The 16,246-nt window shown below is 35.9% G+C and overlaps 2 protein-coding genes across 3 annotated transcripts; both read left to right on the forward strand.

Annotated features, from left to right (window-relative positions):
- Positions 1-664: 664 nt before the first annotated feature.
- Positions 665-4,789, forward strand: LOC148905546 (uncharacterized). 2 transcript variants are annotated; one of them, XM_089040343.1, is made up of 6 exons: positions 665-771; positions 1,975-2,070; positions 2,301-2,651; positions 3,519-3,592; positions 3,752-3,815; positions 4,716-4,789. In XM_089040343.1, exons 2-4 carry the CDS (start codon positions 1,993-1,995, stop codon positions 3,549-3,551), a joined length of 462 nt encoding a protein of 153 aa, XP_088896469.1. In that variant the 5' UTR covers positions 665-771; positions 1,975-1,992; the 3' UTR covers positions 3,552-3,592; positions 3,752-3,815; positions 4,716-4,789. The 2 variants fall into 2 exon arrangements, with proteins under 2 accessions (XP_088896469.1, XP_088896470.1); XM_089040344.1 differs by lacking the exon at positions 1,975-2,070 and having other exon boundaries at positions 707-771.
- A 1,402-nt stretch (positions 4,790-6,191) lies between these two features.
- On the forward strand, positions 6,192-15,359 carry LOC148905547 (uncharacterized). The gene is made up of 10 exons (XM_089040342.1): positions 6,192-6,331; positions 6,665-6,780; positions 6,986-7,243; positions 9,372-9,486; positions 9,568-9,963; positions 10,038-10,138; positions 10,365-10,530; positions 11,447-11,749; positions 13,958-14,235; positions 15,047-15,359. Exons 2-10 carry the CDS (start codon positions 6,688-6,690, stop codon positions 15,074-15,076), a joined length of 1,740 nt encoding a protein of 579 aa, XP_088896468.1. The 5' UTR covers positions 6,192-6,331; positions 6,665-6,687; the 3' UTR covers positions 15,077-15,359.
- Positions 15,360-16,246: the final 887 nt, after the last annotated feature.

The raw sequence follows: 16,246 nt of genomic DNA on the forward strand, positions 1-16,246 counted from the left end.
ATCCCATTGTCATTTTGATTCTTGATATATTGTACTCCAATACCACTTATACTAATCGAGCCTTTGCAATTGCTAAGCCATTTGTTTAAACGTGCTATTCTTGGACTGTGAAATGCATTTGATTATGGAACCTCTCTCCTTTATGAGCTTATCGTATTTCTATGTTTTCTTTTTTTGCATATCATAAGTTCAGTGTCTAACGCACCATCAAATGGCATTACTTGTCATGCTCCTTTGTCTTTAACTGAATAGTATAGTGAATATTTGTTTTGTTAGAAATTACGACTCCTTTCACTGCTGTGGAAGAGCGTCTTTTGTTTGTAAGAGAATTATTTTTTCTCGGACTATAACCATATTATTATCAATATATTGCCTATATTGCCCACTTCGCAAAATTTTTAACTTTTAGTATTCAACAACTAATAGTTTGCAGTTTATATTCTAAGAAGCTATATCGCTAACTGACTGACTAATTTGAATTTTATTTTAATTCGAATGTTTGCTGTAGATTTCCAATCAACCACGTTCCTGAGCCCATCTGGTGTCATACCGTAATGACTCTGCTGTGCCCAAGATGGAGATGGTTTGCAGTTTTGACTTTCCTGTGTGGAGGAACGTCTCATACCTGGTTGAATGGTATGGAAGATCAACCTAAACCTGTCAAGAAGGACATGTGGTGTGTTCCAGACCAGCCAGCAGATGCTCAGAATGATTGTACACGAAGGGCAAAGTTCCATTGTACTTCCAGATCACTTTGCATTAGGCGACACGGTAAGTTGCAAGATATATGCCAAATCATATACAGTTCACTGTATGTGTTGATAGACTCATTCGCTTGGGTATATGGTCTTCCCATTTCAGAGAAACGTGCCATTCCCTAAAGTTTTTTTTACGGTTGTGCGATCAAGGGCACTAGGACACCGAATGTGGTTGGATTTCTATAGGTTTTTTTTCCCTTTCGATTATTTGAATTAAATTAAACGTATATACTTGTACATTATCTTGTGTCCGTGTTCCTTCGCTGTCATAATGCAGACGTTTTCTTCCAAAGGTCAAACGGTTGAATAGCCTATGAGCGTTACTTACTTCTTTAACGGCCGTTCCGTACTTGACTCTGTTTGTACTATACCAACAACAACGCGACCCGCGCGATGCTCCTTACGTCAGTAATATCCAACCGTCCAGAGTTAATATGGTTAATCAAATTCACCTTAAGTTCCATGAACTTAAGGTTTAAGAGTTAATATGGTTAATCAAATTCACCTTAAGTTCCATGAACTTAAGGTGAATTTGATTGACCATATTAACTCTGGACGGTTGGATATTACTGACGTAAGGAGCATCGCGCGTTCGCGTTGTTGTTGGTATAGTACAAACAGAGTCAAGTACGGAACGGCCGTTAAAGAAGTAACGCTCATAGGCTATTCAAACCATTTGACCTTTGAAAGAAAGCGTCTGCATTATGACAGCGAAGGAACACGGACACAAGATAAGTACAAGTATATACGTTTAATTTAATTCAAATAATCGAAAGGAAAAAAAAAAAACCTATAGAAATCCAACCACATTCGGTGTCCTAGTGCCCTTGGTGAGATGATACATTTTAATATGGATGTACATTTGATACAAAGAATCTTGTTCTCAAGAGAGTGACACATAGGCTGGAATAGAAAACCTCAAATTGTCTATTGGTGATGATACTAAAGATATTCTGAAAGGAAGGAAGACAAGTAAGATCGAAAACGAATAAGCCTTGCGCGAAGAAAACGATGTAGTGCATTTTGGATTTTGTTTACTTAACGATTCTTTTAAAAAGGATAATATCTTGATCTCGAATAAAAATTAAACGATTGGAATTCTTTTACCGATTTTATTTCCATCTTTCAATTTTGTGTAGTCTTGGTTCCCTTTGCCTATTGGGAGCTCCGCTTTTACGCAATGTCTAGATTTATGTTAATAAAATTAAATAAACAGGTGTAGTGCAAAATTTTCATGAAGTTCTCTACAAAAAAGACAAATAAATGGACAGCAACAGGAAAAGACAGTAATCATTATTACGTAGGAATCGAGGTAGGTTCCAGCCTGTAGTTCCTTTTGCTGTTGCTACTAGCGCTTTTGTTGTTGTTGTTTACTTGCGTCCTAATTTGTCTCCTTTTTAGATTAGATTTTCTGATTTTTTACTAAATTCATTTGGCCTAGAACTGTCTGTCTCTTTGATATTCAGACTTTTTGACTTGATAAGTAACATTTAGTGACAAAGATGTGCATTCATGATTTGATAGAATCTGTATTTGTTCCAGGTTTCTCCACGTCACGTGATTGTCAAAGAATGCAACGTAGCAGAGAACATAACAGTTACCTTAAGACCAACTGTTCCTATTTTACCCACAATGAATGTCCCTGGATCTGACAGCGTAGTAGTGTCTGTGTTGATACCCCAAAAGTACAAAGCACAAAGAAGACAAGCTGCAGTTGACAAATGCCAAGTTGAACTGAAGACACAAGACATAACTCGTGGTAAAACAATCACGATTAGAGGAATCTGTGACAACCAACAAGATCAAAGACAAAGCTTCTCCTTTCGTTTCAAACCGCATACTACAAGCACTAGGTGGTCAGATGTGGTTAACTATCAAATGCCAGCTGTCAAGGTACAAGATGATTAACAATAATTAATGAGCATGAGAAGTCATTTTAAAGCCTCCGAATATCGGACTGGACGGAATTTCAAGCCAAGCAATTAGTTCCAGTCCTCGGCTGCTCCTCCGACTGAAACTAATTGCATGGACTTGAAATGCTGTCCAGTCCGATTTTGGAGGCTTTGGAATATTATATTACGTCCTTCATTTTACAAGAATGCCAATCGATGTCGACATGTATAATTTATCTAGATTTTTAAATCTCCCCATTTACGATGAATTCTTTCTTTTCTTCTGGTGACGCTTGAAAAGCTACCTCAGAATAATACTTCAGTTTCGAGGTCTCTTAGCTCAGCCTTAGACACGGTTGCATGTGCGTTATAATATTCAGCTTTTCAACCACAGTTCGTGGCATTGTAATCAACTGGCATAGTTCCCTAGTACGTACATCCCTTTCTATACAATGGCCCTTAACAAAAGAAAAGAACACATTTGTACACAATCGAGGCTACGTACGACTAAGCAAGTACAATTAAGATTCTCATTTAATTAAGGTAAATGCGAAACGTCAGTTGACCAGTGAAATCTTTAAAATCATTGAAAAGGAATCGAAAAGATATCCAAGTGGTAGATAAAGAATAAAGAAAGATTGTATTTGTCGAGAAGGTTTGCAAAAGGTAAATTGAAATGAAAGGAAACGATGAAAACGTGGTCACGTTTGCCGTTTGCGGGAAGAAAAAACGGGAATCTTAATCTGTCTATTAATATCTTTCGCAAACCTTGAAGACGTGAATAGCAGAATAGCAGATACAAAATAGCAAAATATTCTACAACATTCAAACCAGATAGCTGTAATGTTTATGTGCTTTTTCCTTTAAGGTTACAGTGGATAACACAGAAACACGATTGTGACTAACTACCACCGATCCTAATTCATTTACATTTGACAAAAGGTAAATCTCTCAGTTGTAAATTTTTTTATTCAGTCCGAACTAAATTCTACGACTAATTTCAAATATAATTTATCTAAAGAAATTTCCTTTCTTAACAATGCAAAACGGTCTTCCTCGACAAATTAAATTGATGTTTCATGCATAATATTAATATTGCAGAAAATATTTCTATAACGAGTTGGGTGATTACGTCATGTATAGCAACCAAGCCAAGAAAGTACAGGTAAAATATGTTTCAAATTGAGGAGATCAGGGAGGGGGCGGGATGTTGGGCTTGGGGTGGTGCAAGGCTATATTAAGTGCCAAATCATAGATAATTTTCAAAATTTCTAAAAAAATATTCTCTTTGAGTGCGAGCATCATTAAAAAAACCCTGCGATATTCGTTTAATTGGGAATGAATGAGAATATTTTATTGCATATAAATAAAATCAATTTGAATATGTTTCTTTGGGCCAAAAGTTTATATACGAAAAGAATGACTAGAATTTTTTTGAATAAGATATTTCAGACGATATCCATCGTCCATCATCAGTTTAATGACTCACTATAAGTGTATCAATTAATTAGATAATTAAATATCAATTCAAAATTTAAAAGTCTAGTTGCTCCATTAAAACGCGAAGCATTTTTATTTATTTATATTTATATTTTATTATAGTAGAGTTTATCTGTAGGGTTTGACTTCTGTACTTCGAGTGCTTTTCCCTGGGTTCGGAGGCTTTCCTTTCTCCGCAATTAAAGTTGATCTTAAAAATTTCACTTCGACCATGGAACTAGGTTTACAGGTTTGTTAGCCACTACCTGCGACACTAATTTCAATTGTATTTGTATTCATTAATTTACACCAGCCATGTCGAGAAGTTCAGCAATGACATTTTACGACGTGTGAATATATTCTATTTTATTCAATATTATTATTATTTATTTGAATTTACATAATATTGATTTTTGATTATTATTTTTAAAAAAAATGAATTTTGATTTGAGATACCAATTCATGTACTTTTGTGATGAATAAGAAAGCTGGTATTTAAATCATACGAAAATTAAAAACAGTCGTTTTAAAAAAAACAAAAATTAAATGTTCATGTTATCATAATGCTTCCTTTTCATATGTAAAGGTAATTCTGTCTTCGGGTATCAGAGTCTCAGTAAAACGTTCTGGAAGGTCACTGGATGTTCGTATCAATGCACCATCTACTGACAAGGGAAAAGTCTTGGGGCTTTGTGATAACTTTAATGACGATCGGGAAGACGATTGGAACAAAGGAGGTGATGGTAAACCTCATGATGATGAAAAACAATTTGCAGCAAGCTGGCGGTAAGTCAATGACACAAATAGAACTGATAACACATGCGCAAGCACAAATATAACAATTTTGTTTATATTGCTTTAACAGTCTTAAAGAAGGGAAGAGCTTTTTTGAGGTTCTCCCTGAACAAGAACTTGAAGAACAAGTTGAACAAGGGAGATCCTGCTATTGTGGCATCGAAGGTGAAACAACACAGGATGAAAGATGTGATGACAACGCAAACCTTTTCACAAGAATCGACGCTACTCAGATAAAAGTACTTAATACTCAAATAAATGACCAATTACAGTTTGGCATGAAAAGATCTGTAGACAGTCACTGGTATAGTGATGACATCATTGATCACGTGGAACGTAGCTACTATGCGGATGATCCTCATGTACAACTCGCTGTAAACCGCATACGAAGCAAGAGATCACCAAGAGAAGTCATACCAGAAGATGAGGCAACCCAGTATTGTAAAACGCATATCCAAGAAACAAAAGCAGGAAAGGCATGCAAGGAGTTCTCGGAAACCAACTTGAAAAATGCAATGATACAGTGTGTCAACGACCTAAAGGTAATGTTGGTAGGGATAATTAATGTGACATCTATTAAAACAGGAAAGGGTGCATTATTACGATATGCATATCAAACATAGAGTATCGTATTTCTCTGTGTCTGTTGCTGCGAGGCAGACCCACGAGTTAGCATCGTCCCCGTATCCTTCCTCGAGTTTCCCGTTTTTTCGTTTTTCTTTTTTACTTGTCTTTTTTTCTTTTCTTTTCTTCTTCAAAAGTTTTCATGTCGAATTCGTTATAAAACGACAGGCTTTTTGTTTGCCGCTTTTCCGCACAATCCAAATATGGAATTTATTATACCATATATGGAGTGAGCTTTCTCTTCTCCAACTTCGACACTAACATATAGAGTGAAGCTTGATACGCATAATTTGTCCCAAACCGATTTTTTTGTGTGCATTTCCCAGTAGTTTTGCTTCGAAATCAAGTGGGATTCCTTTGTTGTTGTGTACACGGACGGACTGAAGGAAGAGACGTCAGCCAAGCCATGAAAAATCAACTCGATGGTTTACCCTTTTTTTCTTAAGTATAGTGCTCCGCCCGAAGGCCCGCGTGTTAGTTCCGCTATTAACTCTAGTATTTGCTTTCATCTCCACGCCCTTAGCTGTCAGGAGACAAGACATTTGCAGTGTTGGCATTTGACACCATGAAGTACATATGTGAAGATACCTCATTAAAGAACCTTTCACTCTACACTCATACTGCGAGTGGTGACTTAATGCCTCCCAGAGAGGTAGTAAAAGACTTGTGTCCTGCAGACTGTAGTGGACGTGGCAAGTGTAAGAACAGAACCTGTATATGTGACGAAGGCTATACTGCACTGGACTGTTCCATGAAGGTTAATTCAGTTCCTGAGTTGTTGGGGTAAGTAGAATACAAACCATACTTGCACAGTAACTGATGGTGGAAACATGGAGAAATAACGTTTTTCATTGAAAGTCTAGTATAGCATTTTTGGTAATTGTGTCAGCTTTTGACAGCTTTATGATGATTTGTTTTTCCTTAATTTCCTTGTTAAATAAAAAGTTTTCTCAGTTCTTTTTATGAATACTAATTCATAGATATTTTTCCAATCTAGTAAATGCAATGATTAAATGGTTCCCAATTTGGTTGGAAAAAATGTACCTTAAATAAAATTCTTTTGAAAACAGAAAACCGAGAAGTCATATCTTTGTTTTCTCTTGACTTAATGTTTAGGATTTACGATAGTGGACTCTGTGATGTACGAGAACGACCATGTAAAAGAACAAATATCTTGGGTCAGAATTTTATCAAATCGGGAGAACCTAACATGCCATGTACAGGATGAAGAGGTATTTCTTGTGATTCATATATCTTGATAGATAAATATATCTTAATAAAGCTCACATTAGTAGGTTCCGATAGGCAACTCTGTACATGAGTTTTGTGTATTCAAAAATCGGAGCTCTAGAGTCATCAAATGGTGACTAATATGATTTTTCTGTAAAGCCTGTGGTTGAATATGAAGGTAACACGTCTGTGTGATGGTTATCCTAGGTTTACCCAGGTACCTGGTCTCCTCGTGGAATTCCTGTCACATCACAAGGGAAAATGACGGATCTGTTTGGTGTTCAGTGCAACCTGCCTGAGCCACCAACTAGACTTGGTGACTACAAACACGAGGGTACCCCGGCTGGGGGACTTATGATCTCGGTTTCCAACGATGGATTCACTACTAGTGTTCAACGACTGCGACATGTGACTTACGATTCAAAGTGCATGAACTGCAGTAAATCAGGAAAATGTGAATTTAAGGTACGTATTTAACTGTCGATGAGGTAAACCACCAATGCAAGTTTTGAAGCAAATGACCAGAGGAGAAACCCGGCCTGTTCATCATATATGCGTGCAAAGGTGTAGTTAGTATCTTGCCGGTAAGCATCTGATGTAGCTATTCTGCAGTGTCGAGGCCATGCACGATTTAGTAAAATCGATAACTGCCTTTCACCGATCTGAATTTATCAAGTTCTCGAGTGCAAGACGTATTTTGGTGCGCTCTAAGGCTTTGGTATACATCTCCTAACTAGTTCTATTTATTCTTTCGAAAATAACCACTTTTTGACCAGATGCCATATAGAGTGAAGGCATTTAAGGTATTAGGATACGTTTACGACCACTATGCGCGCAAACTTAAACAACGCGCTGGCTTTATAGTATAACAAAAACAAACTATACATTTTCTGAAAGCTGAATAAATATAGTTTATGAAGAAATTTTCAAAATGCGATTTTTTTTATTGTTGTTCATGTTATTGTCCTCGAAGCGAAATTTGACCATGCCTCAGTGAAAACGTCAACGGACACGTACATTTTAAGCTATGTTTGCGAAGAATGTCTTAACATACTCAGGAGATAATAAGCTCCAAAAGGATGTCCCAGATTTTTGATATCTGTTTTCTATCTCTCGCTATTTTTGATCAAAGTTCAGCGATCGCTTTTGGAGTGTTGTTTACTCTGTTAATCACATCTTTTTGTAATCACTACCAAATCCTGCAATCTGATTGGTTCAAAGGAGTGCGATTAATTCCCAAATCGCATCCTTAGGAGCTCTTAATCGCATCCCAAAAAAAAAAAAAATTTTTTAACAATAAAATAAAACAAAATAAAACAAAAAAATAATAAAAGTTTTTTTAGATGTTTTTTTTTTGTTCGCATTTAGTTCTTCTACTACATTAAACTGACTATTCTGCACTCTTTATTGTGCCTTTTTCTTGTTAATGATTACAAAAAGGACATGATTAAGTGGTAATTGAACATCATTAATTAAAAATTATAAACTAAAATAAAATTAATTATAAATACAGTTAATAGATAGTGTTTGGTTGAGATGAACTATTTCATGAGAGAACTTTAAAGGTCCTTGTATTGTGTAATGTACTTGATATTACAGACTTTTGCATGTTAAATAAAGTCTTGTCAGCTTTTTTCTTGCCAAGGAGTAGTTTCACATTTTCTCTGGTTTCTGATGAGTACATCTATAATAATGTTATGTTGCTTGATGATATATCCCTCGTACTACTGTTTGAGTTCCAATTAATCTTAAGGGTGAGTACTTGGTGGTCTTTTCCTGGTCTTTCTACTTCCTGTTCTCTAACCAAGGACAACTCATCTCTATGATTATTTACTGTCTTCCTCTCGTTGTCAACTACTCGAGCATCTATTCGGTTGACTCTCACTTCAGTATTCCACGCAAATACTGGTACATCCCAATAGGCGCTTCCTTTGGTGTTGTGGTACTCAGGTTAAATTGTTGTGGATGAATACCATGTTGGGACGCAATCGATCACATCAAGGTCATTAAGCAGCTAAAAAAATAAAAGTTTGAAGGCTGCGTTATGCCTTGTCACATACTTAGTTTGAAATTTATTTGTTATTATTATCATCATCATCATCATAATCATCATTATTATTATTATTATTATTATTATTATCATTAAGACATGCATAGACTATTAAAGTTTATTTAAATAAAATTATTATTATTATTTTATAATTATAAAAAAAATATTATTATCATTATTATTATTATTATTATTATTATTATTATTATTATTATTATTATTATTGTCATTTGCACTCGTTCGTTCTGCTCTGCTCTGCCTGAGAGGATCACGATCTATTAAAAGAACACTTGACACTCAAAACGTGGACTTCTCCCTCGATAACGCTACCGCCCGCATGAATTATTTTTTTTATAAAATAGGCTTTATCGATTTGCTTTATATATATATATGTGTATGTAAATATAAGACCGATATTTATCGGCGCTCATTTTAATCTTGAAATTTATTAAGCAATTATTGATTAAGCAATTACTATTATTAAATTTACTATTATTATTATTCATTATCAGTTATTAATTATTAATTATATTATTATTTTAGACTGATTCCTGTTTAATAAAGGGACATTGCTTTGCTGCCAACGAACCCAACCCACGTGACTGGTGCCAGCAGTGTTTACCACATGTTGACCATAAAAAGTGGACAAGTAGAAAAAGTATGTTTGAATTATAGAAACCTCTACCTATTATTACATCACGGGCTCTGACATCAAACTTTTTCCTTTGTAACTGCACAGACAATCAAGTTCCCAGGTTTCCTTCAAAGACCACCTATTTTGCCTTACAAGGAGAAAGACTTGTGATCCAACTGAAAGCAACAGACCCTGATAACCGTCCCCTAACATACTCTGTACTCAGTTCTACAGCTACTGGATATACGCTCAGTCTTTCTGGTTTATTCACGTGGAAGGTGACATCCAATCAGAATAAAAAGTTTACCTTTCAAGTGACTGACGAGTGTGGCGCGTTTGATATAATACATGTGAAAGTACATATAGTACAATGTCCATGCCTCAATGGTGGCAAATGTGTACCCCACCCCTACCACCCACGGGGATCTGGATTATACCAATGTCAGTGTCCCAGAGGAACTAGTGGAGAACGATGCTTGAAAGTTTGCTCTGGAGCTGAATGTGAGTAATGTACATTCCTTTTTTTCCTCTAGAGATTTTCTTTCAATTATTGTTTGTTTGTTTGTTGTATTCAGGTCCTCGCGATATCGCAGTGAAACCTATAGGAAGAACCAAACTTAAAGTGCAATGGCTCAAACCTAAAAGCATAAAGTCTGTGGATTATTATTTGCTGAAAGTGCGTAAAAGTGTTAAACAAATGAATAATGTGAGAAAGAAAGATATAGAAGGAGAAAGAAAGAAAGAAAGAAAGAAAGAAAGAAAGAAAGAAAGAAAGAAAGAAAGGAAGGAAGGAAGGAAGGAAGGAAGGAAGGAAGGAAGGAAGGAAGGAAGGAAGGAAGGAAGAAACTGAGAAAGAAAGGAAGAAAAATCAATGTCATGAGAAAATATCTTTTATGTTCAAGTATGGGCATACAGACAAACGAACATGGAAAATAAAAGTGCCAAAGGCGGTCACAACCAAGACTTTAACTGGTTTGAAGAAGTTCACAAACTACCGTGTTACTTTGACTGTGATGTTCTCAAATGGTGAAGAAGCGATGGAAACTATGGCAAGGACAGGCGAAGATGGTAAGCGGGGTGTACATTTGTCATTCGTATTTTCATAATTGATTTTCTATTTAAGTATTCTTCTATGTTAGATAGTGATGTGGGACAGATTTTTATTTTATTCGGCGAAGTTTATTTCACAATTAATCCCGTCTTTTTTATACTTACCTCGTACATTGCGCAAGGAATAATTATTAAAGAAATTAAAAACTTGTTTGCTGTGCTGTGTGCAGTTATAAAGCAAGCGGGGATTGGCAGAACACAAGTGTTAGGAGAAGCACGACGCGTAGGAGAGTGCTTCTCGACACTTTTCGAGTGTTCTGTCAAGCTGCAAGTGCTTTAAAACTCCACACAACACATCAAGCAAGTTTTTTTAATACAAATTATAAAACCTTTATTTTGGATAAGAATGATGCAACTGAAAGTGCGCGCGTGTGCTGTGTGCTCTCATAAAACACGCGCTCCCGACCAATCAGAAAGCGAGATTCATAATAAACGTCACAAAGTTTAAAAAGCTTTTAAAGACTTACTTTTTTCAATCAATATTCAATTAATTAGTTTTCAAAGTTATATTTATTTATATGTATTTCATTTGATTAATAACTATTGATATTCATTCAATATGTTTTATAGTTATATTCTTAATACCATTTTAATATATGATTTATTAAAGCATTTTAAACTATTATTTGATATAAGATAGATTGTTAAAGCGCATTAGATCATATATGTATGGATTTTGCGCTATATAAACATCAAATTTATTATTATTGTTATTATTATTATTATTATTATTATTATTATTTTATAAAATCATTTTTTCAATAAATACAAATGAATATCAAGCAGATATTATAAGCAGGTAAAAGTAAAAATATTATTTTTCAAATTTATTTTCAATTATATTTAAACTTTTACTTGTACTTTTTGTCTTCAGTACCTGACGCAGCACCAATCGTCACGGACATCTCTCCAGTCAGATATGACACCATGAAGGTCACGTGGTCACCCATACCAGAAGATCATCGGAACGGTATCATCAGAGGCTATAAAATATACTACAAAGAACTGCTGTACCCTAGAAACAAATGGGAAGTGCTTGCCGTTAACGGAAGTGATGTGACCAGTACGATGGTGGTTGGACTAAAGTCATACACTGAGTACTGTGTTAAGATGTCTGCCTTTACCAGTAAAGGAGAGTATCCTGACTGGGGAAGGAAACAATGCAAGAACATCAAAAGTAAGAGAGAAAATGTTTAAAAGATTCATAAACCAAGGAAATCTTAAATCAATCTTCACCGATTGGCTCAGTTGGTTGAGCATCGGACTTTCGAGCGGGAGGTCGTGGTTCGAGTCCCGACCGGACCAACACTCAGGTTCTTAAAATAACTGAGGAGAAAGTGATGCCTTTGTAATAATACATTTGCAAATGGTTAAAGGGCCACTTGAACGAAAATCGCTCCAAAATTAAAACTCTTTCATTCGAGCTGGAACTTTGCTGAAATAATCTAGAATACAGTAAGAACCACCCACTGGAATATCTTTTTGATATTCGAAAGGAAAGGGCCAAAATTTTACGATTTATTTTCGTCCGCCATTAATTTCTTTGAATCACAGAATTCGACTCAAGAAGACTGGCACGAGTACTTATGACGTCATTTACTCAACCCAAACCAAAACATTGGTGGGTAATGTATGTGCCATGTTCGTAAAACTCGGTTTATTTGGTTTATTCAGAAAATATATAATGTTTCATTCGGTTTCCTAACTACTATATGACCAAATAATGTCTAGGCGCTGAAATTTTTCAGTTTCAATAATACTGACGATCATAATTCGAAAATTTCAATACATCTCGGCACGCCAAGAATCACAACAAAGTAGGACGCATGGACGAGATTCTAGCGGTTCCATCGCGCGAAGTGACTGAGATATTCGGGATTTATTCGAATCATTTTAAGGATAACAATTTTTCAAGGCATATTTACATACGAGGGCAAAGAGCAACCCCACAATTTGTGTCCGCGAGACATCCGACACAATGAAAGAAAAATCTACGAGCTGAGTGACAGACGCCGCTGTCGCGCGAGTAATAAATAAGAAACCTTTGACATGTTCTATTGCAAAGATGATATTAGATAATCGTATGTTTGTACCTATTCAATGCATAATAAACATTTTGAAGCCAATAATAACCGTTCTGTAGTAAATCAGCTAGGAGAATTACGAGCTCACATTCTAAATTATTCGGCACGTAGATCTAAGTATATTGTCACAAATCTTTATATCACAACGCAGAATTCAAAAGGCAATCGGTTGTTTTCATAACATCAATCACTATTAGATTACATTGAAACTTCAAATTTAAGATCTTTATATCATGGACAGTACGTAGCAAATACAAATAATGAAATGAACGTAAGGAATTTTTATGAAAACCTCTTCCCAAGCATTGCTTCTTCTTCTAGTTCGGCTTCATCTTCATACATTATAACTTATGGTTCTAACTCTTCAGGATTGACAAAGCGAGCGTCCAAAGGAGTTTCCATCATATTTGAAGAGGTATCAAAGGTTTAAAAAAAGTCTGTTTAGATATTCTTTTCACGATAACGCGTTTAAAACATCAAATAAACTTCAGGTAATCTAACAAGAAATGTATAGTCAAAACGACGCTAACATGACGGTGTTGAGTAAATGACGTCACAGCGTAAAACTGCTGTACATAATGACTCGTTGGCCGTGACACAAAGAAATTAATGGCGGACGAAAATAAATCGTAAAATTTTGGCCCTTCCCTTTCGAATATTAGAAAGATATTTCAGTGAGAGGTTCTTAGTGTTCAAGATTATTTCAGCAAAGTTCCAGCTCGAATGAAAGAGTTTTAATTTTGGAACGATTTTCGTCCAAGTGGCCCTTTAAACTTTCAAGTGGCTAGCTCGGATGACAAATTTAAATGGCGGTCCCGTCTCTCCAGTAACTAACCGATATCGGAGGGACGTACGAGAACCTCTGAGTACGTGAAGAAACCCTGGAAGTGACCACCCTCAGTGCCTACACTTGAAACTCACCATCTCTCATGCTAGCTCTCATGCTAGTAAATTACATAAAAAGCAATCTGTCATTCACGACTCAGTGCCCTTGATTATATCCATTTCGAAAGGGCGCTATAGAAATCAAAAATTGTTATCATAAATCCCACCCCCGCCCTTGGTCAAACTTACTTGACTTAATTTTTTCTCGAAAGTGAGGTGAATAAAATATAGAGATAAACGATTGCACTTAAATTGGGCTCCTCGGAAACAATTGAATATATTTCCAGACTAAATTAATTAATTGACAAGCGAGAGGCAGTTCAAAGCAAGTAAAAACGACTGTTTCGTTGAACAGTGAGCTTACTGATGTAAAACTCCAAATACTTTTCAAATGTCTTCGTGATTGTTTTTGACAGCTCCTTCGCTTCCTATCAAAGTACAAGCAAGGGCCATGAGTATGACAGAAATACTTCTGAAGTTCGTGAAACCAGAGCTCTCTTTTCCATCCAATAAAGTGCAAGTGGATTATGGAAAACTGAAAGACGAGTTGAATATGAAGAAAGCCTGCTATGGTTCTTCTTGTGTGATTGATAACCTTGAGCCAGACACCATGTACTACTTCAGGGTGATTGGATATGTGTACCAGAGAGGAGAAACGCCAACATTTACTAAGATAAAGACACCAAGAGATGAGGTACTGATGTACTGACTGCCTTTGTTACTGCAATTTTAGATATTAAGAGGGAGAGAAAGGGAAATGATTTTTATCGCTTTGGACTTTGACACTGAAAAAACAAAAAAAAAGTTATCTTATTCCCAAGAACACAGTTTTAAACTTTACAATATTCTACCGAAGACCCAGGCGAAATGGCAGTTTTGTAGGGGAAATTTGGGAATTAGTTCCATCGGTCTATGTATTCCTGCTACATGTTTTACGACCATCATAATATAATGATACATAGTCACTTTATTCTTTGCGTGAGCTTTTTTCAAAAAGGGGCAATGAATCTATCAGGTCAAAGGTAGATTTTGAAAGCTGCAATGGCTATCAGTTGGAAGACTGAGAAATTTGGGAACTGAGCTTCGAAGACCGTTTAAGAGCGATAAAAGGCAACGAGGCAAACAATAGTATGGGCACGCAGAGCATTGTGGTTGAATAGAATTCCTTAATCGTGTGGGAGAACAAATATATCGATAAAGTATTTTGGGTTTTCTGTGTTGAGATTTGAAACAAGGCGCCGTTGAATTTCTGGTAAACCAGTAACTCGAAAGCAGATTAACTTAAACATATAACGCAAAGGAATTTGAATCTAACGTACTAGAGTCTTTTTTAATATATCAGCACAGGAAACCCAGAGTTCATTATCGATTTTTTTTTTTTTTTTGTTCATGTACAGGCGGGCTCCCTGTGCTGTAACTAGATGTTACGAACCAATAAATTAATGATAATTTAGCTGACCAAAACTCAGTAAAACTCTCAATGTATTCTTTTTATTATTTTTCAGGTCCCCAAATTCAAGCGTCAAATGAAGTAAAGGAAGAAAAGACTTCGATTTATGCTTTTCTGTGTGTGCGTGTGTGTAATCTTGCACGCTAGCGTCATCTTATTGGGAATTGAATAGAATTGTGCATGATAGAGTAGCTGTTTCGACGTTAGATGCGATATACATTATATACTTTGTAACTTCATTATTTCGTTCGTCACAGGGTTCGAATTAAAACTTATATTCACCATTGCATGTATAAGAAGTATATAAAAATAAAAGTATAAATGTCAAGGACTGCAGCGAATGAATAAAACTAAATGAACCACAGGCAGCCCAATCTCTTGTTCTGTTGTGTGTAGTATTTGAATGTTAGCAGTAATCTTTCGTAGCGTGTAAAATTAGTACTTTTAATAACAAAAACGACTTTCCTCGATAGCTTGTTGTATGTTTTGATGTTTTGCTGATTTTGAAGCCAGTTTGGTGCGTTTTTACTGAGTTATAGTTTTTAACTAACTAGAACGATTTTACATAACGGGGTTAAAAATGCTAATGAGACCATCTTTATTGAAATATACCTCATAACGAACGAGGTCAGAATTTCAACAAACAACAAACGACACAGCTTTTTCGTCCATGCCTTAATTTATTTCGATTTTGTGGATTTCTTTTTTTACCATTCTTATCGCTTTTTGAGCGTGAATGAACAAAAAAAATTAATTAAGCGGCACACACTGGATGAGGTATAAGGATTTTTCTTCAGATGTTTTTGAACTTTTGCTCGGAGAGTATTCACCACATCCATCGTATCCATTGCCTTTTCGCACATCTTTTGGTGCACTTCTTGTGCGTCTGACGCTTTCCTCGTCTTACTCGTCTTAGTTGGTTGAGTGAGCTCTTGTTCAAGTTGATCAGATTCTCGAGAGTCTGATGAGGACATAACTAAAAATTAACACTCAATCTTGTTTTTGACAGCATCTCTTCTTCTCTCTTTAGGCGTCTTCTAACTGGCGTACTAGTTCATCTATACCTTTGCTAAATATTCTCCTTTTCTATTGCCTTAGATTGAGGCTTTGTGTCAGGATCAACTGTGGCCTGTCTGAACCGTTTTCTTGACTGTGCCCTTCATTCTTGTCATGAGCTGCTTCTCTCCGCTTTCCAAATATATATAGAGCTGAACAACTCGCTCGATAAGTCCTGTGTCCGCTATTCTGGATTTAC

The sequence above is a fragment of the Actinia tenebrosa genome, unplaced genomic scaffold, assembly GCF_029948245.1.
Source record: "Actinia tenebrosa isolate PJP-AT-01 unplaced genomic scaffold, QUT_ActTen_1.0 PGA_scaffold7__59_contigs__length_16204524, whole genome shotgun sequence".
NCBI classification, from domain to species: Eukaryota; Metazoa; Cnidaria; class Anthozoa; order Actiniaria; family Actiniidae; genus Actinia; species Actinia tenebrosa.

Coding starts and splice junctions, on each gene's coding strand:
- LOC148905546 (XM_089040343.1), top strand. CDS start 1,993: ATGAAGTTCTCTACAAAAAAGACAAATAAATGGACAGCAACAGGAAAA. Junction 2,071..2,300: donor ATTATTACGTAGGAATCGAG/GTAGGTTCCAGC, acceptor TATTTGTTCCAG/GTTTCTCCACGTCACGTGAT. Junction 2,652..3,518: donor ATCAAATGCCAGCTGTCAAG/GTACAAGATGAT, acceptor TTTTCCTTTAAG/GTTACAGTGGATAACACAGA.
- LOC148905547 (XM_089040342.1), top strand. CDS start 6,688: ATGTACGAGAACGACCATGTAAAAGAACAAATATCTTGGGTCAGAATT. Junction 10,139..10,364: donor TGGATTATTATTTGCTGAAA/GTGCGTAAAAGT, acceptor TTTATGTTCAAG/TATGGGCATACAGACAAACG. Junction 10,531..11,446: donor GGCAAGGACAGGCGAAGATG/GTAAGCGGGGTG, acceptor TTTTGTCTTCAG/TACCTGACGCAGCACCAATC.